At 38.8% G+C, this 15,156-nt stretch overlaps 1 protein-coding gene across 13 annotated transcripts in view; it reads right to left on the bottom strand.

Moving 5' to 3' along the window:
* The window catches only part of arid1b (AT-rich interactive domain 1B), a 590,298-nt gene that overhangs the window by 514,353 nt on the left and 60,789 nt on the right, over positions 1-15,156 (bottom strand). For all 13 annotated transcript variants that reach the window (XM_072581056.1, XM_072581059.1, XM_072581057.1 and 10 more), the window contains exon 2: positions 8,398-8,601. In XM_072581056.1, the coding sequence (XP_072437157.1) occupies positions 8,398-8,601 (204 nt within the window). The remainder of the gene's footprint in view (positions 1-8,397; positions 8,602-15,156) is intronic.

Below are 15,156 nucleotides of genomic sequence, written 5' to 3'. Positions count from 1 at the left end.
TGGTGACTTGCATCAAACCACTTCATTTTGGAATTTTCACTTTCTTTCCCAATACTTCACATGAACAAAGTCAACTCTCAATCCTTTTTCTGTGACACATCTTGTCAAATTTGTGGGAAAACCTATCCACCTAACATTCTATTGGTAATACTTTTCTGTGACTTTCCACTGCAAAAGATTTCCTTTAGAATATTAAAGTACTATTGGCTCAACCAGTGCCAGTGTTATTGTATCCATTGCTCCTGATGCGGTCTCCTCTACATTGGGGAGACTGGACGCCTCCTCGTAGAGCGCTTTAGGGAACATCTTCAGAAACGTCAATTCTCCTGCTCCTTTGATACTGCCTGACCTGCTGCGCTTTTCCAGCAGCACAGTTTTCAGCTTTTTGCTACCTTCCCCACTCTCCTCCCTGCCTCCATTCCTGATGAAGGACTTTTGCCCGAAACATCGATTTTCTTGCTCCTCGGATGCTGCCTGATCTGCTGTGCTTTTCCAGCACCACTCTAATCTAAACTCTGGTTTTCAGCATCTGCAGTCCTCACTTTTACCTGTGTTTTCATGGCAAAGGTACTTTCAACAACTCTATTTGCTTATCTTCACAAGCCTACTGACAACATTAATTATTCTTCCCATGAAGAACCTTATAAACCTTGCTGAACTAAAATCTTCATATAGAATACGTCTGCATGCTTATATGCCAGACCTCTAGATATAAAAGCCAAAATTTTATAAATTCCATAATTTTATGATCAAATCCCCGCAACACTCAATACATGCATTTCTGGAGTCACGAATGGTGTACACTGCACAATCGGCAAACATTCCCATTTCTAACATTATGATGGAGGAAAGGTCATTAATGAAACAGCTGAAGATTGCTGGGCCAAGGACACTACCTTTATGAACTGCAAAGATGTCCTGGAGCTGTGGTGATCGGCTTGTAACAACCATAACCATCTTCATTTGTTCCACATAAGATTCCAACCAGGAGAAAGTGAGGACTGCCTGAAACGTCAGTTCTCCTGCTCCTCAAATGCTGCTTGACTGGCTGTGCTGTTGCAGCACCACACTCTTTGACACATGATTCCTCCCAGGACATTTTTCAAGATAGCAGAGATTTGATTCAAAAGTGTTCATCTCTGGGAATCGCCATCAGTTAAAAACAATTGGCACAATTCACCAATTTGAATGGCATCATTGAACTGAAATCTTCAAAGTTATATTCCCTCAATCTTTTTAAAAAAAAGATTATATTCTTCCACTGAATAATCATTTGTTTTCCAAAATCTATCCAAGTACTATGGTCCTGATAAAAACTGATATTTTTAAAAGATATTTTAACTCCCAGAACAAAAGTATGGAAGAAACAATATTTTAAGATTTCCACTGTAATGTAAAACTAAAACCATTGCCTAAATACTCTTTCAACCTACACTCAGTTAAAGGTTACCATTTAAACCAACAGAAAATTTCCTTCCATGATTACAGTTTACTTTGTTCCTTAATTAGACACTTCAGTTTTCAGAAACCAATGTTATGCATAGCTCCTCTTATTATTTCCAGCTGGATTACTCTGTTCCCCAAAATAGATTTCATACTGTGGATTACCCTGGAGATTCCTTCCTCTCGCCCAGCTCTAGACAAACCTTCCACCTTTGTCTGAGCCTTCATAATCTTGGTCATCAATGCGAGCACAAGCTCCCAGCTACATGATGAACAATGGAGAGCTGTTGCTCTCTATTATTTGCTGACTGACCCTGGCTGAGTAGTTCGGCATTTTTTTTAAAAACGAAAATCTACAACCCAAAGCCGGTCTCCCTGTCACATGAATCCCATAGGCCTTGCACAGATAGGACGACTTGCTAAGGAGCTATCATTTAGATCACCAACTCATTTCTGACTTTGAACTGAATAGTCAGATTAAAGTACAACCAATTATATACTTTATATTAATAATACCTCCCTCAGATTTGGAGAATAACAGACTGTCCATCATTGCGCAATATATTCATTTCTGTAAGCATTCTCCCCAGTAAAACGAGCCAAGCCATACCAAGTTTAGAAGTCAGAGTAGATCATTCCTCATTCCTCCATCTTAATAGACAGTCCCAAAATATAACCTTAAAAGATTTGGTATTTGTACTAGACTGACTCATATCAATAATTTTTTGTGTAAACTCCAGTAGAAGATCCCCGTGGTTTTATTAAAGGCTGAGAAGGTACAAAGGGTATCCAACTAGTATCCAACTATAAGCATTCAGCTCTCAAAATACTTCTAGCAGGAAGCAATAAAGAGCATATTTGGTTTTCTCTTTGATAGGGGTGCAATCACTGTCCTCATGTCCACTTCATGCTTCCACTGGTCTTTTGAAACAAACTGAGAACATTGGAAATAACCATATCCTTACAAAGTAAGGATTGTTTTCTATCAATTTTCATAAAGGCAACCAGGACTGTAGTTTTTTTTAAGCTTCTAACCTTCACCTTTAGACACATTCTCTGCGACAATGTTCTAATGCTGAAAAGCCAGAGAAGGATAGTGCCAAAGCCAATCCTTACTCAGTCTTGCATGTATTTACAGAGTAAAATATAACACATAGACACAACTTAACCCAACCGCACCAGTTTCATTAAAAAACACTTTACATGTACTTGGTGAAACCTCAATATCCTCTACATGCATACAATTCAAAAGGAACTTATCTACAAGTAACACATAGCAATGCTTCAATCAGCGAGCAAACTTTCCCCTTTTCCCTTGTGCTTTTTTGGACATATGATTAGGATGCAGCAAGTCATTCACCCTTTGTACCTTCTCTGCCTTTAATAAAACCATGGCTCATCTAGTAGTAGTTTCAACTCCACCTTGCTATCTTCTCCCCCAAAACTCTCTACTTCCTTGCACATCAAACATCTAACTCAATATTGAAAAATTTCATTGATCAAGCCTGCTTTGACTTCTGGGGAGAATTCCACAGACTAAAAGACTAAAAAAAAAATTTCCTCATCTGACTTTAAAAATAAGAGGTCTTGCTTTTGAGACACAGGATATCTTAGTCATAACCTCTCCTACACAGGGAAACATGCTCTCAGCAAACCACCGTGTCAAGTATTTTCAGAATTTGATAAGATCACCTTTCATTCTTCTGAACTGCAAACTGTGTAAAGCCTTCTTGTTAAAATAAGCCCTTCATCCCAAGTGAACACTGTCTGAACTGCTTCCAGTGCAATTATATCCTCTATTTTTTTTAAAAAAACAGAGACAAAAGTTCTAAACTGAAATAAGACCAAGTAAGACAGTAGTGGGTTAGAACTTTCATTAGTTGTTTGGGACAGGTTATCGCAGGTAAAGGGATGGGTGGAAAGTGGGAGGTCTTTAAAAATGTGATACTGAGACTCCAGAGACAGTGTGAAGAGCAAGGCTGACAGGCACAGGGAATGCTCTGATCAAGAAAACGTATCAGATATAGACAGCCAGGATCGAGTGACTCCCTAGAAAAGTGTAAGGGCAGTCGGAGTATTCTTAAAAAGAGAAATCAAGAGGGCAAAAAGGGAAGATAACATAGCTTTGTCCAAAAGAAGAATCTAAAGAGATTCTACGAATACATTAGGGCAAAAGAATAAAAAGAGAGATAGACAGAATAGGGCCCCTTAAAGATCAAGAAGGCCATCTATCATGTGGAACCACAGGAGATTGACAAGATACTAAACAAGTACTGCCTGTCAGTATTTAATGTGGAGAAGGATATGGAAGCTAGAGAATTTAGGGAAATAAACAAAGAGTCATATCTTGACAAATGTCCATATTACAGAAGAGGACGTTTCTGGACATCTTAAAACACAATTATGCATAAATTCCCCGAAGCTGATCAGGTGTGGGTAGCTAGGAAAGAGATTGCTAAGCCTCTTGTATTTGCATCATCAACAGACACAGATGGGATGGTTAATGTGGTGCCATTATTGAAGATAGATGGTAAGGAAGAGCCAAGAACTATAGACAGGTGAGCCTGACAGCGGAAGGCATGTTGTTGGAGGGGATTACAAGGGACAGGATTTATATGCATTTCAAAATACAAGGACAACCAGGGAGTCAACACTGATTTCTGTATGGGAAATTGTGTGTCACTGTATTGCATTTTTTGAAGAAGAAGTGATAAAGATTGATTAAGGCAAGAGTAGTAGACATTGCCTATATGGACTTCAGCAAGGCATTCAACAAGGTTCCACATGGCAGACTGATTCGCAAGATTAGATCACAAAATCCAGGGGTAGCGAGCCAAATGGATATAAAATTAGCTTGAAGGTAGGAGAGAGGGTAGTGGTGAAGCATTGTTTAATTGGACTGGAGGCCTGTGACAAGGGGTGTGCCACAAGAATTGGTGGTGTATTCACTGCTTTTTGCCATTCACATAAATGATTTGGATGTGAATATAGGAGGTATGATTACCACGTTTGCAGATGATACCAAAATTGGTGATGTAGTAGACAGTGAAGTACAATAGGACCTTGATCAGATGGACCGATGGACCAAGGAGTGGAAGATAGAGTTTAATTTAGATAAATGTGAGGTGCTGCATTTCACATAGAACATATTACAGGTACAGGCCCTTCGGCCCTCGATGTTGTGCCAATCTTTTATTCAAATTTAAGATCAGGCTAACCTACATACCTTTTATTGTACTATCCTCCATGTGCCTATCCAAGAGTCGCTTAAATGTTATGGTAAATCAACACAGAACTCATACATTTAATGATACAGCCCTGGGGAGTGTTGCCAAACAAAGACCTAGGGGTGCAAGTGCATGGTTTCTTGAAAATGGAGTTGCAGGTAGACACGGTGGTCACAACATTGGCGTTTGGAGTTGGGATGTCATGTTGCAGCTGTAAAGGACATTGGTGCAGCCACTTTTAGAATACTGCATTCAATTCTGGTCTTATACTATAAAAAGGATGCTATTAAACTTGAGAAGGGTTCAGAAAAGATTTACAAGGATGTCACATGGATTTGAGGGTTTAAATCCCTGCATAGGGTGATGCGTGTATGGAACAAACTGCCAGAGAAAATGGTTGAGGCAGGTATAATTACAACATTTAAAAAGCACCTCATGAGTACATGAATAGGAAGGGTTTAGAGGGATGTGATCCAAATGCTGGCAAATGGGATTGGCTCGGTTTATGATATCTGGTCAGCGTGGACGAGTTGGACTAAAAGGCCTGTTTCTGCGCTGTAAAACTCTGATTCTATAACCAGATAAACTACACTCCTGATAGAATCTTATTAATGCTTTGTGCAACTGCAGTAAAATCTCCTTACTTTTATATTTCCTTCCTATGTATAGTCACTCCTTGTACCTACAAAACAAACTTTTATATTTCATCTATCAGAACACTCCGATCCTTCTGAATTACGGAGTTCTGTAATCTCTCCATTTAAATAGTAAACTGATCTATCCTTTCTGCCAAAGTGGATTAGTTCAAATTTTTCACTATTTTACTTTATCTGCTAATTTGCTACGTTTATTTTCTTAATTCACAACAAGCACTATCGATACAAACATATGAACTAATGGAAGTTAAAATACTGTTACTGTAATTTACACAGATGAAAAAGGATCTGCAGCTTCATGCTAAAATATCCATGTGCACGCATCTTCACATCATCTTAATCTAGAGACACCATTAACTAAATTGCAAAGACATCATCCACAATACCTATTTCTTACAGTCAACAAGGTTTATAAAAACACATTTTGATTAATTTTCCTATACCTGTTCACATTCAGCTAAGTTTGTATGTTCTGCTACTCATAGTGGTAATAACATTCAGGTGATGAAACCACTGATCAGCCGTTATAAGATTTTCTGAGATCAGCCATTTCGGGAACATGGCAATGCATGAATATTTGTGGGACGCAAGGTAGAGAGCTCAAAAAGTTCAATTTATAACTCCCCTTCAGAAAATAAGTGATACTCTACAAGCACAATCATATTTTAAGAAATTATAATTCTTATATTTTAAATCGAGGAAATCGCAGCCGGCAAGTTATAATCAGTTATTGAGTTTAACCTTAAGGTTCTTTTCCTTGTGGCATTAGGTTATGAATTTAATAGTTCATGATTTGTTCTGCGGTCCAAATGTATCAAATAAATAATCACTGTTGATTCGCCAGATACTACTATTAAAATCTTAGGTTAGTAAATAAAAAAAGTAGCAAGTCCCAGAATTATCCAAGTCAATGAACATTGAGAGTGCGGTAGTATTTGGAATTCCTAAATATTTCATATGTATTCATATTTCACTAGATATGACATCAGAGTCAAGTAACTACTTTTCAAACTAAGTTATTCTAGAATAAACATTGCCACATTCAAACATCAAGAGACTGCAGCATTGTTAAACTGAAGGGAATTATTAAAATGAAAAAAAAAATGCAGATTATGTAAAATATATCTTGAAAATAGCAACCACTTGCTTTTCTAACAAAAAATAAAAACCCCTATTTCATATACACGGATACTTTGTGCTACATTCATTTATCATCAGAGCTGTCAGCAACATGGAATACAGTCTGTGATCAACATCACACATACCAAGAGACTTCCATTACTAATCAAAGTTTATTTTCCCGAAATTAGAACTTTTTGATTAGGGGAACCTATTAAGTAGCGTAGCTGCAGGTTTATATTAACATTCCAGTTCAGTTATTCTAGTTTGAAGTGCATAATACAAATCAGGTATTAATATATTTGTTCATGTTTCACATTCAACATTTGTAACATAAACAGCACCATACAAAAATTATCACTTTTGTCACACAGTACATTAGACACAGAACAGCAATGCAAACAAGATTAGGTACATTATCATATGGAAGCTGTTATAGTGAGAAATTGTGGCAGCTTGGCTGTAAGTGCCCATTAATTTTTCAACTACTCACAATCCTGATTTGGTGAAAGAAATGTGTTGTTGAGACACAGACACCAGAAGAGTCAGGTACAATTCAATGTGACTTCACATGATGTGACATTAGGAGATGCAATTATTGTCCTCAAGTAAAACTTTGGTAAGTTGTTAAAAAGTTTCCAGACTTTAATCATTACCTGATAAGTCCCCATCAGACAGCAGTGATAAATAACCCTGATGAAGGGCTCTTGCCCGAAATGTGATTTTCTTGCTCCTCGGATGCTGCCTGACCTACTGTACTTTTCCAGCACCCCACTCTTGACTCTAAATAACCCCATGGTTGAGTTGCCTGTCAGGACTCATTCTGGGCTAAAGAACAGCCATTTGGACAAGACACTGAGGGCATTGAGTACTCTATGAACTGCATTCAAGCAAGAATCAAAATCTTCCTGTCTGTTACTGGCATTAATTTAAAATTATGAACAGATACAAAGTTCATTTAGAACACTAGAGTAATTGGATTGTTAAGCAATTAATTTTGACCTTCACAGTCCAATAAAGTTTCTTCAAACAGTTTCCCTCAATTAAAACAATGAACATTGAAGAATCATAGAATCCCTACAGTGTGGAAACAGGCCAATTAGCCCAACAAGTCCACACCGACCCTCCGAAGAATAACCCACCAAGACCCATTCGCCTACCCCATTACTTGACATTGACCCCAACTAATGCACCTAACCTTACACACCCCTGGATACTGTGAGAGCAATTTAGCATGACCAATTCACCTAACTTGCACATCTTTGGATTGTGGGAGGAAACCAGAGCACCTGGAGAAACCCACACAGACACGGGGAGAATGTGCAAACTCCACACAGACACTTGTCCAAGGCTGGAATCAAACCCAGGCACCTGGCGCTGTGAGGCAGCAGTGCTAACCACTGATCATAACTAAATTAATACTTAAGAATTGGATTGGTTTATTTGCAAATACTAATCCTTTCATAGGAGTATTATAAAGCAACAAGCTTCAGTTCTTTACTTCCTTCCTTGCTTGCACTTTACAGTATTTCTGAGTTAGATACTTGCAGTTGCTGTATTCTTGAATCCTTTCATTTACCAACGTAATGGTTTACATCTACGAAGACAGGGGACACCTCTGATGAGAGAAAAAAAAGGAACATTTCCACCCCCTTGTTCATTACAAACTCACTGCATCGGTGGTTTTAGAAATGACAGAAGCATGGTAAACAAGTGAGTGTTTTAAATCAAACTTCACAATGTATTGGTTATCTATGCCTCTTGATCTAACGACCATTATACATTGGCTATTTTCAGCTGTATCCAGTGTACCTCACCCCACAATTTAGAGAATCTACAAATCACCACAACCAAGCAATGTTTTCCATTCCCATTATTAAATGACTTACCTGATTTCAAGTTGTTAGCTACAACAGAGAGCTACAATAATCTGAAAATGGTATTACATTTACCTGTTGTTGTAAGTATGGCATTCCTCCCATGTTACTTGGATTTCTGCCCTGCATGGTTACTGGATAACGTTGTGGTGTAGGAGGTCCATATGTCTGCCCAGGGTAAGGTCCACTCTGCTGTTGATGCTGCTGCTGTGAATAAGGATTGTTGTTCATCCCGTATAGCTGAGGTCTCTTCATACCCATTTGTTCAATTGGGTTGCCCTACATTAGGAACATTAAGAAGAATTGATAACTGATACATCTTAAATGTTTTAGAATTTACAACTAATTTAAAATGTTATCCCAGCCCTGAAAAGAATAGCTAACAGCTTAAACTATTCTCTCTATCCTTCAACTATGGTGTCTCATAATATTCAGAAAATATGTCAACATGTCATCACTGCAAAAACAGAAAACAAATTCTCGCACAATTTATTACCATTTCCATTCATCATATTAAATTCTCCCCAATAGGCGGCAATTTTGTATCACATCTAAATGAAGAGTTTCATCAATTGAAGATTGACATGAAGCAATGAGGGGGGTCTTCCAGTGCCATGCCAGTCTCAACTGAATCTGGAATGAACTGAGCAGTTTTGATGACGACTTGAAAAGAAGATAGGTATCACACTCATTGGCGGCAAATCTTGCTTCAATTTCAGTGTAAAAATGCTTGTGATCAGAAATTGAACATTTTCAGGCACCCAGTGTCAACGTCAAAGCAGACGCAAGTGTACATCAAAAATCACAATCATCCATCTGAATGAAAACACAGTTCTAATGAATCATTTCAATCCCAAAAAGATCACCGCAGGATTTCCTCAGGGCAATATTCCAGGCCCAACCATCTTTAGGTGCTTCAATAATCATCTCTCCATAAAATTGGAAGGCAAAAAGTTGATTACTAACAGACAACATTATCTCACACAACAAAACAGTTAATACTTGCTCCTGACAACATTCAGGCTTGGTCATATAAGTAGCGACCAATACCTGTGCAAATCTTCCAGGCAATAATTAACCAACTAAATAACTATCTCCAACATCTAACCACCACATGAACAGTTACATGAAGTCTATGGTTACTACTGCAGACCAAAAGCTGAAGGGAATGGCTCATGCTCAGACTACCCTAGGCCCAAATTAATATAACAATCTCTACTTGCTAGAAATGGAAGTAGCCCAAGAAGCTCAAAACACAAATAATCACTGTGATTATGACCCCATCCACTGGGTAAACATCCACACTCTTTACCACCCACATTTCCTATCTACACTACATTACCTACAGGATGCACCACAGCCCCTTAAAACACACAAATTCTAAAACTAGAACAAAAGTAGCAGGGTACATCATCTCCAACCCCCCCACCCAAAATTCCCCTTTAAGATAAACACAATCTTGACCTGGATATGTTTTGCCATTCCATCATCAGCAATGCCACATTAAGAGAATGAATTTATTTTTTTTAAGATTTTCATTTTGAAATTAGCATCCCTGAAATAAACAAGCATAGATGGGGATAGTAATTTTTCTACAGCTAAACATTCAGGTCACAACCACTTGTTTTCATGGACAATAAACATTAAAAACTAAAATACTAAGCTTCTTAGGTAGTTTACATAACTCAAATCCCCAACTCTTTTGATCACTTTTGCAGATAAGATGGTCCAATGTCTTGGGCAATCAGATACAGAACAAGTTTCCTCTATTCCACGTCAACTTTCGTAGACCTTACATGAGAAAAAAGCTGATACTTTTTAATGTGCTGTACATTCCATCTAATTCTTTGTAATACTACAGCGTAACTCTGCTTGTCATATGGGCTGAGTCCTCTTTGACCAAAACTGTCAATTTAAAAATATTTTTTGTCTATAAGCCCAAGCCCAGTAGTCAGCTCACATTAGATTTGCACATATCCAATATTCTTTTATCTTACTTCACACTTTTATGTTCAGTACACAGAAGAGACTTTCTCTCTCACCAGTTCAGGATAAATTATCAATTGCCAAAATCAAAAGAACATACAAACTCAATCCTGTTTCTTTTTAAACAATTCCAATGAGTTCTGGGAGAAGTGGGCTCTGTCACCACAACTGATCAGCGGAGTGAGGGAGAACCCAGTGTCAAGGAACAGTAAGCCCCACACATTATATTATAGTTTTCCATCCTTCCGTCCTTCTCTAATCAAAAGAGAGAGATTGAGGCAGGCTGTTAAGATGTTTGTTGTAGCCGAGAGGGTAATTGGTCTCTTTGTAAAGATTGCATTGTAGCTTAAGTAATCAGTTAATGCTGCTAGTTGGTATAAGTCCAGGCTTAGGTGAATACCTGGCTTCAGTAACGCGAGCAAGGTAAGAAAATATGCCTATCAGGGTAATAATTAAAGACACAGGAAGTAAACTCTCAGAAAAAAAAAGAGTAAACTCAGGTTAACTGCAACAGAAATAAGTGCAAAATACTGCACTGGTATAAATCAGAAAATGTTGTAAATAGTCAGCAAATTTGGCTCGTCTTTTTCTGAAGAGAGAAATATCCCAATGTTTCAGGCTGATGACATCATCAGAACTTCAAAAATGAAATGTGTAACAGTTTTCAGCAGGTGCATCGGGGGTTGCTACAGGCTAGAAATACGCACAAAAATATCAAATGGCAGCAAGAATGAGGCATATAGGGCGAAAGGAATGGCCCCAGCAAGAAATAAAGACAGATCTACAGGAACTAAGTGAATTAATAAGTGAATCTAAGAAAATGGGGAGAGGTTATGATTTAAAATCATTGAATCCAATGTTAGTTCAGAAGGCTATAAAAGAATCTAACTAAGAAGATGAGGTATGGCCCCACAAGCATACATGCAACTTTACTGAAACTGTATAGGGAGTCAAAGGTAAAGTGGGGCAGAGAATTAAAATAGAGACAGCAAACACTACAAATTCTTGGCAGAGTTGGCAACATCTGTGAAGAAAGGAGGAATTAACATTTCAGGTTGATAACTTTTCATCAGAAACAGACTAAAATGACAGACAACCAGAATCTCAGGATCACTATTTGCAGACTGATGGAAATTCCACCACAAAGCATTGATCCCATCTGCATTTTGTCTCTCCAATGCATAGGAGACGGAGTCACGAGTGGTCAAAACAGTGTACTATGTTGATAGGACAGGTTTCACTACGAATGGATGGATTAGGAAGTGGGAAAATAAGAGGTAAAGGGCAGGAGTTGCATCGCCTGCATTTGCATCAAAAGCTGCCATGCAAATTAAGTGGGTTTCAGATTGAAGTGTGATCATGATACTATAATTTTTATTGCATCAAAATATTAAATCAGCTATATAGCACTAAAACTGTAAAATGGAAAGGCACTCAATAGTAGCATCACACTGCAGGCAGCCAACTGTTCAGTATGGAGGCTGGTGTGGAGGAAGGCAAATACAAAGATGACGACTAGTGCTCTGGGAGGGAATAAAAGGGGCAAGAGAAGAAGTGTTGAAATGGAATGGTCAAAAGATTCCATTAACCACTGTGGTGAGAATGGGAGTAGCTAATTTCCATTGAGGAAAAGGAAAGATATTGGAAGCCCTGGTATGGAAGCAAAGAAACTGGCGTGGTATTTCCACCCCAAAGAAATGGTCTAAGCACCAGAAACTACTGCTTCTTCCTATCACCTGCCAGGTTCACACAGTTCAGGGGAATTAGCTAACGGTGATTAAAAACAGAATCACAACTAAAGGCATTGAATAACTGACTTGAATAAAGATGAAAAGGACCCAAGCAAGTGGATGGGCTCCTCATCCCATCATTAAATTTGGAACGGACAGGTCTCATTTCATATTTCCAGGTTTTTAAACTGGCACTCAACAAGAACAAATTTTATTAATACATTATGCTTGAAGTAATAAAATGTTCCAAGGTGCTTCAGGAGCATTACAAAAACCCTACCATACAAGGAGATCCTACCAGGGTAGCCATCTGTCAAATAAGTAGGTTTTAAGTAGTATTAAAAAAAGCAAAGTAAAGAGGCAGAGAGGTGCAAAGAGGCAAATCCAGAGCTTGGGGTCTAGGCAAATGAGGACCAGCTACAAAAATCAGAGATGCACAAGAGTCCAGAATTAGAGGACTCCAGATTTCACCAAGGGACGTGGGCTGGAGGAGATAACAGAGGGAGCAAGACCATGAAGGAATTTTTTAAAAAGCATTTTAAAACCAACATAATGCTTGATCAAGAGCCAATTTCGATTGGGAAGACATTAACAACAAGGCAACTGGGACTTTGTCCAAATTAAGACCCAAGGAAGAGAGCTTTGGATGACCTCAAATTGTATCAAATATGAGAGGACCATTCAGAAGTACATTAGAACAGAGCAGAGGTAATGAAGACATGCACAAGGATCTCAGGAGCAGAAGCAGAAGCAGGGTGAAGTTATACAGGTTATACAGTCATAAGAGCTGTACAGCATGGAAACAGACCCTCAGCCCAACTTGACCTGCTGACCAGATATCCTAAATTAATCTAATCCCATTTACCAGTACTTGACCCATATCCCTCTAAACCCTTGCTACTCACATACCCATCCAGATGCCTTTAGAATATTGTTATACCAGCCTCTGCCATTTCTTCTCGCAGCTCATTCCTTATGTCCACCACCTTCTGCATGCAAAAGTTGCCCCTTAGTTTCTTTTTATATCTTACCCCACTCACCTTCAATCCATGCCCTCTAGTGTTGGACTCCCCTACCCCAGGGAAAAGATCTTGTCTATTTACCCTATCTATGCCCCTCATGGTTTCATAAATCTCTATAAATTCACCCCTCAGCCTTCTACACTCCAGGGAAAATATATTATCAAAATAAGTTTGGAAACTCATTTCAGGTTCAATTCTGATGGCAAGTTGGCAAACAGGCTGACTTACTCAAATTGTCAGAAAAAGGAACAGAGTTACTAGCTGGAAAAGAGAAAGTTGAGAGTTTACAGCATGAAACAAAAGCAGTAATTTATCTTTCCCAGTATTTAACTGGAGAATTACTGCTCATACAATTGCCCTGGAAACAATCTATGCAATTGGATGCCATTATCAAATGTGGAGAAACTGATGTCATGCATAGTTTATATTTTCTCATGGGAAGTGAGCAGCACTGACAAGGCCAGCATATGTTAGCCATCCACATACTGCCCTTGATAAGATGGCATTGAGCCATTTTTGTTGAACTGATTCAAGTACTACAGCAGTGTGCGCACGCCTTGAAGAGAAATTTGCAGGTAGTAATCATCCCATGCACCTGCTAGTTTTGTCCTTCCATGTGGTAGCTGTAATGGGTTTGAAAAGTGTTGTTAAAGAAACCTTCATCACTTGCTGCAGTGCATCCTGTACAATATTGTTTTCCTTTATTTAAAGACGTAAATGTATCGGAGCAACTTCGAAGATTTATTAGGCTAATACTGAAATGGGTAGGCTGTCTTCAGAGGAAAAGTTACGCAAGCACACAAAATAGGGAAAGGAGACCATTTGGCCCCCCCGAGCCATTCTGCAATTCAATAGATCATGGTTGTTCTGGTTGGTGTTTTGAATGTCATATTTCCATCCACCCCCCAATAATCCTGGATTTCCCTGCCTAAAAAGAGTCTATCCATGTTGGTATTAGAAATATCAATAACCCCCTTATCCATAGCCTTCTGATTCAGAGTGTTCCAAATTTATCAACCTTCAGAGGGAAACATTCTCATGTCTTCAAAGGATGACTTTTTTCCCCCAAATGCCCCCTGTTCATTCCCATGTATCTGTTGCCCTTTCCCTTCCAGATGAAAGTGATCATGGGTTTGGAAGGTGCTATCTGAGGACCTTTGGTGAATTTCTGCAGTGCATCTTGCAGATCGTGCACACCATTGCATTGCAGCAGAGGTAGAGTTAACGGATACTTTTGGATGTGGTGCCAATCAAGCAGGCTGCTTTGTCCTGAATGGTGTAAAGCTTGAGTGTTGTTGGGGCTGCACTCATCCAGACAAGTGGGCAATAGTCCATCACACTCCCAACTTGTGTCTTGTAGATGTGGACAGGTTTTGGGGAGTCAGGAGGGGAGTTATTCACTGTAGTATTACGAGCCTTTACCCTGCTCTAGGATGACTTTTGTTTTAAATGCTTCCTGTTCTGGATTGCCCCAGAAGAGGAAACATCCGTTCCACATCCACCCTGTCAAGATCTTATATACTTGTATCAAGTCACCCCTCATTTTTCTAAACAGCAATGGAAATAGGCTCAGCATAACCAACCTATCCTTGTAAACCACCTTTTTTGCATTTAAATCTTTCCTTAAATGAGGCGGCCAAAACTGCATACAGTATTTGAGATGCGGTTTCACCAATGCCCTGTGTAACTGAAGCTTACATTCTTACCATAAGTTCGTAAAACATGGGAGAAGTCGGCCATTCAGCCTATCCAGTTTGATCTGCCATTCAACAAAATCATTCAACGATAATCCTCAACTCCACTTTCCTACTTTTCCCCATAACTCTGGATTCCCTTATGGATTAAAAAACTGTAGCTCAACCTCGAATATACTTAATCAGCCTGAACAGCTCCAATGGTAAACAATTCCAATGATTGTTTTGGTAAACAATTCCAATGACCCACAGAGAACAAATTCCTCCTCATCCATGTGTTAAATGTACTACGCCATATTCTGAGGTTATGCCTTGTGGTCCTAGGTTCTCCCATAAGGGAGAAACAACCTTTCTGCATCTACTCTATTAATTCCTTCAAGAACTCTGCATGTTTCAATAAGG

Source organism: Chiloscyllium punctatum, chromosome 11, assembly GCF_047496795.1.
Source record: "Chiloscyllium punctatum isolate Juve2018m chromosome 11, sChiPun1.3, whole genome shotgun sequence".
NCBI classification, from domain to species: domain Eukaryota; kingdom Metazoa; phylum Chordata; class Chondrichthyes; order Orectolobiformes; family Hemiscylliidae; genus Chiloscyllium; species Chiloscyllium punctatum.
Note: the sequence above shows the minus strand (reverse complement) of the source record. Positions and strands in the feature narration are given on the sequence as shown.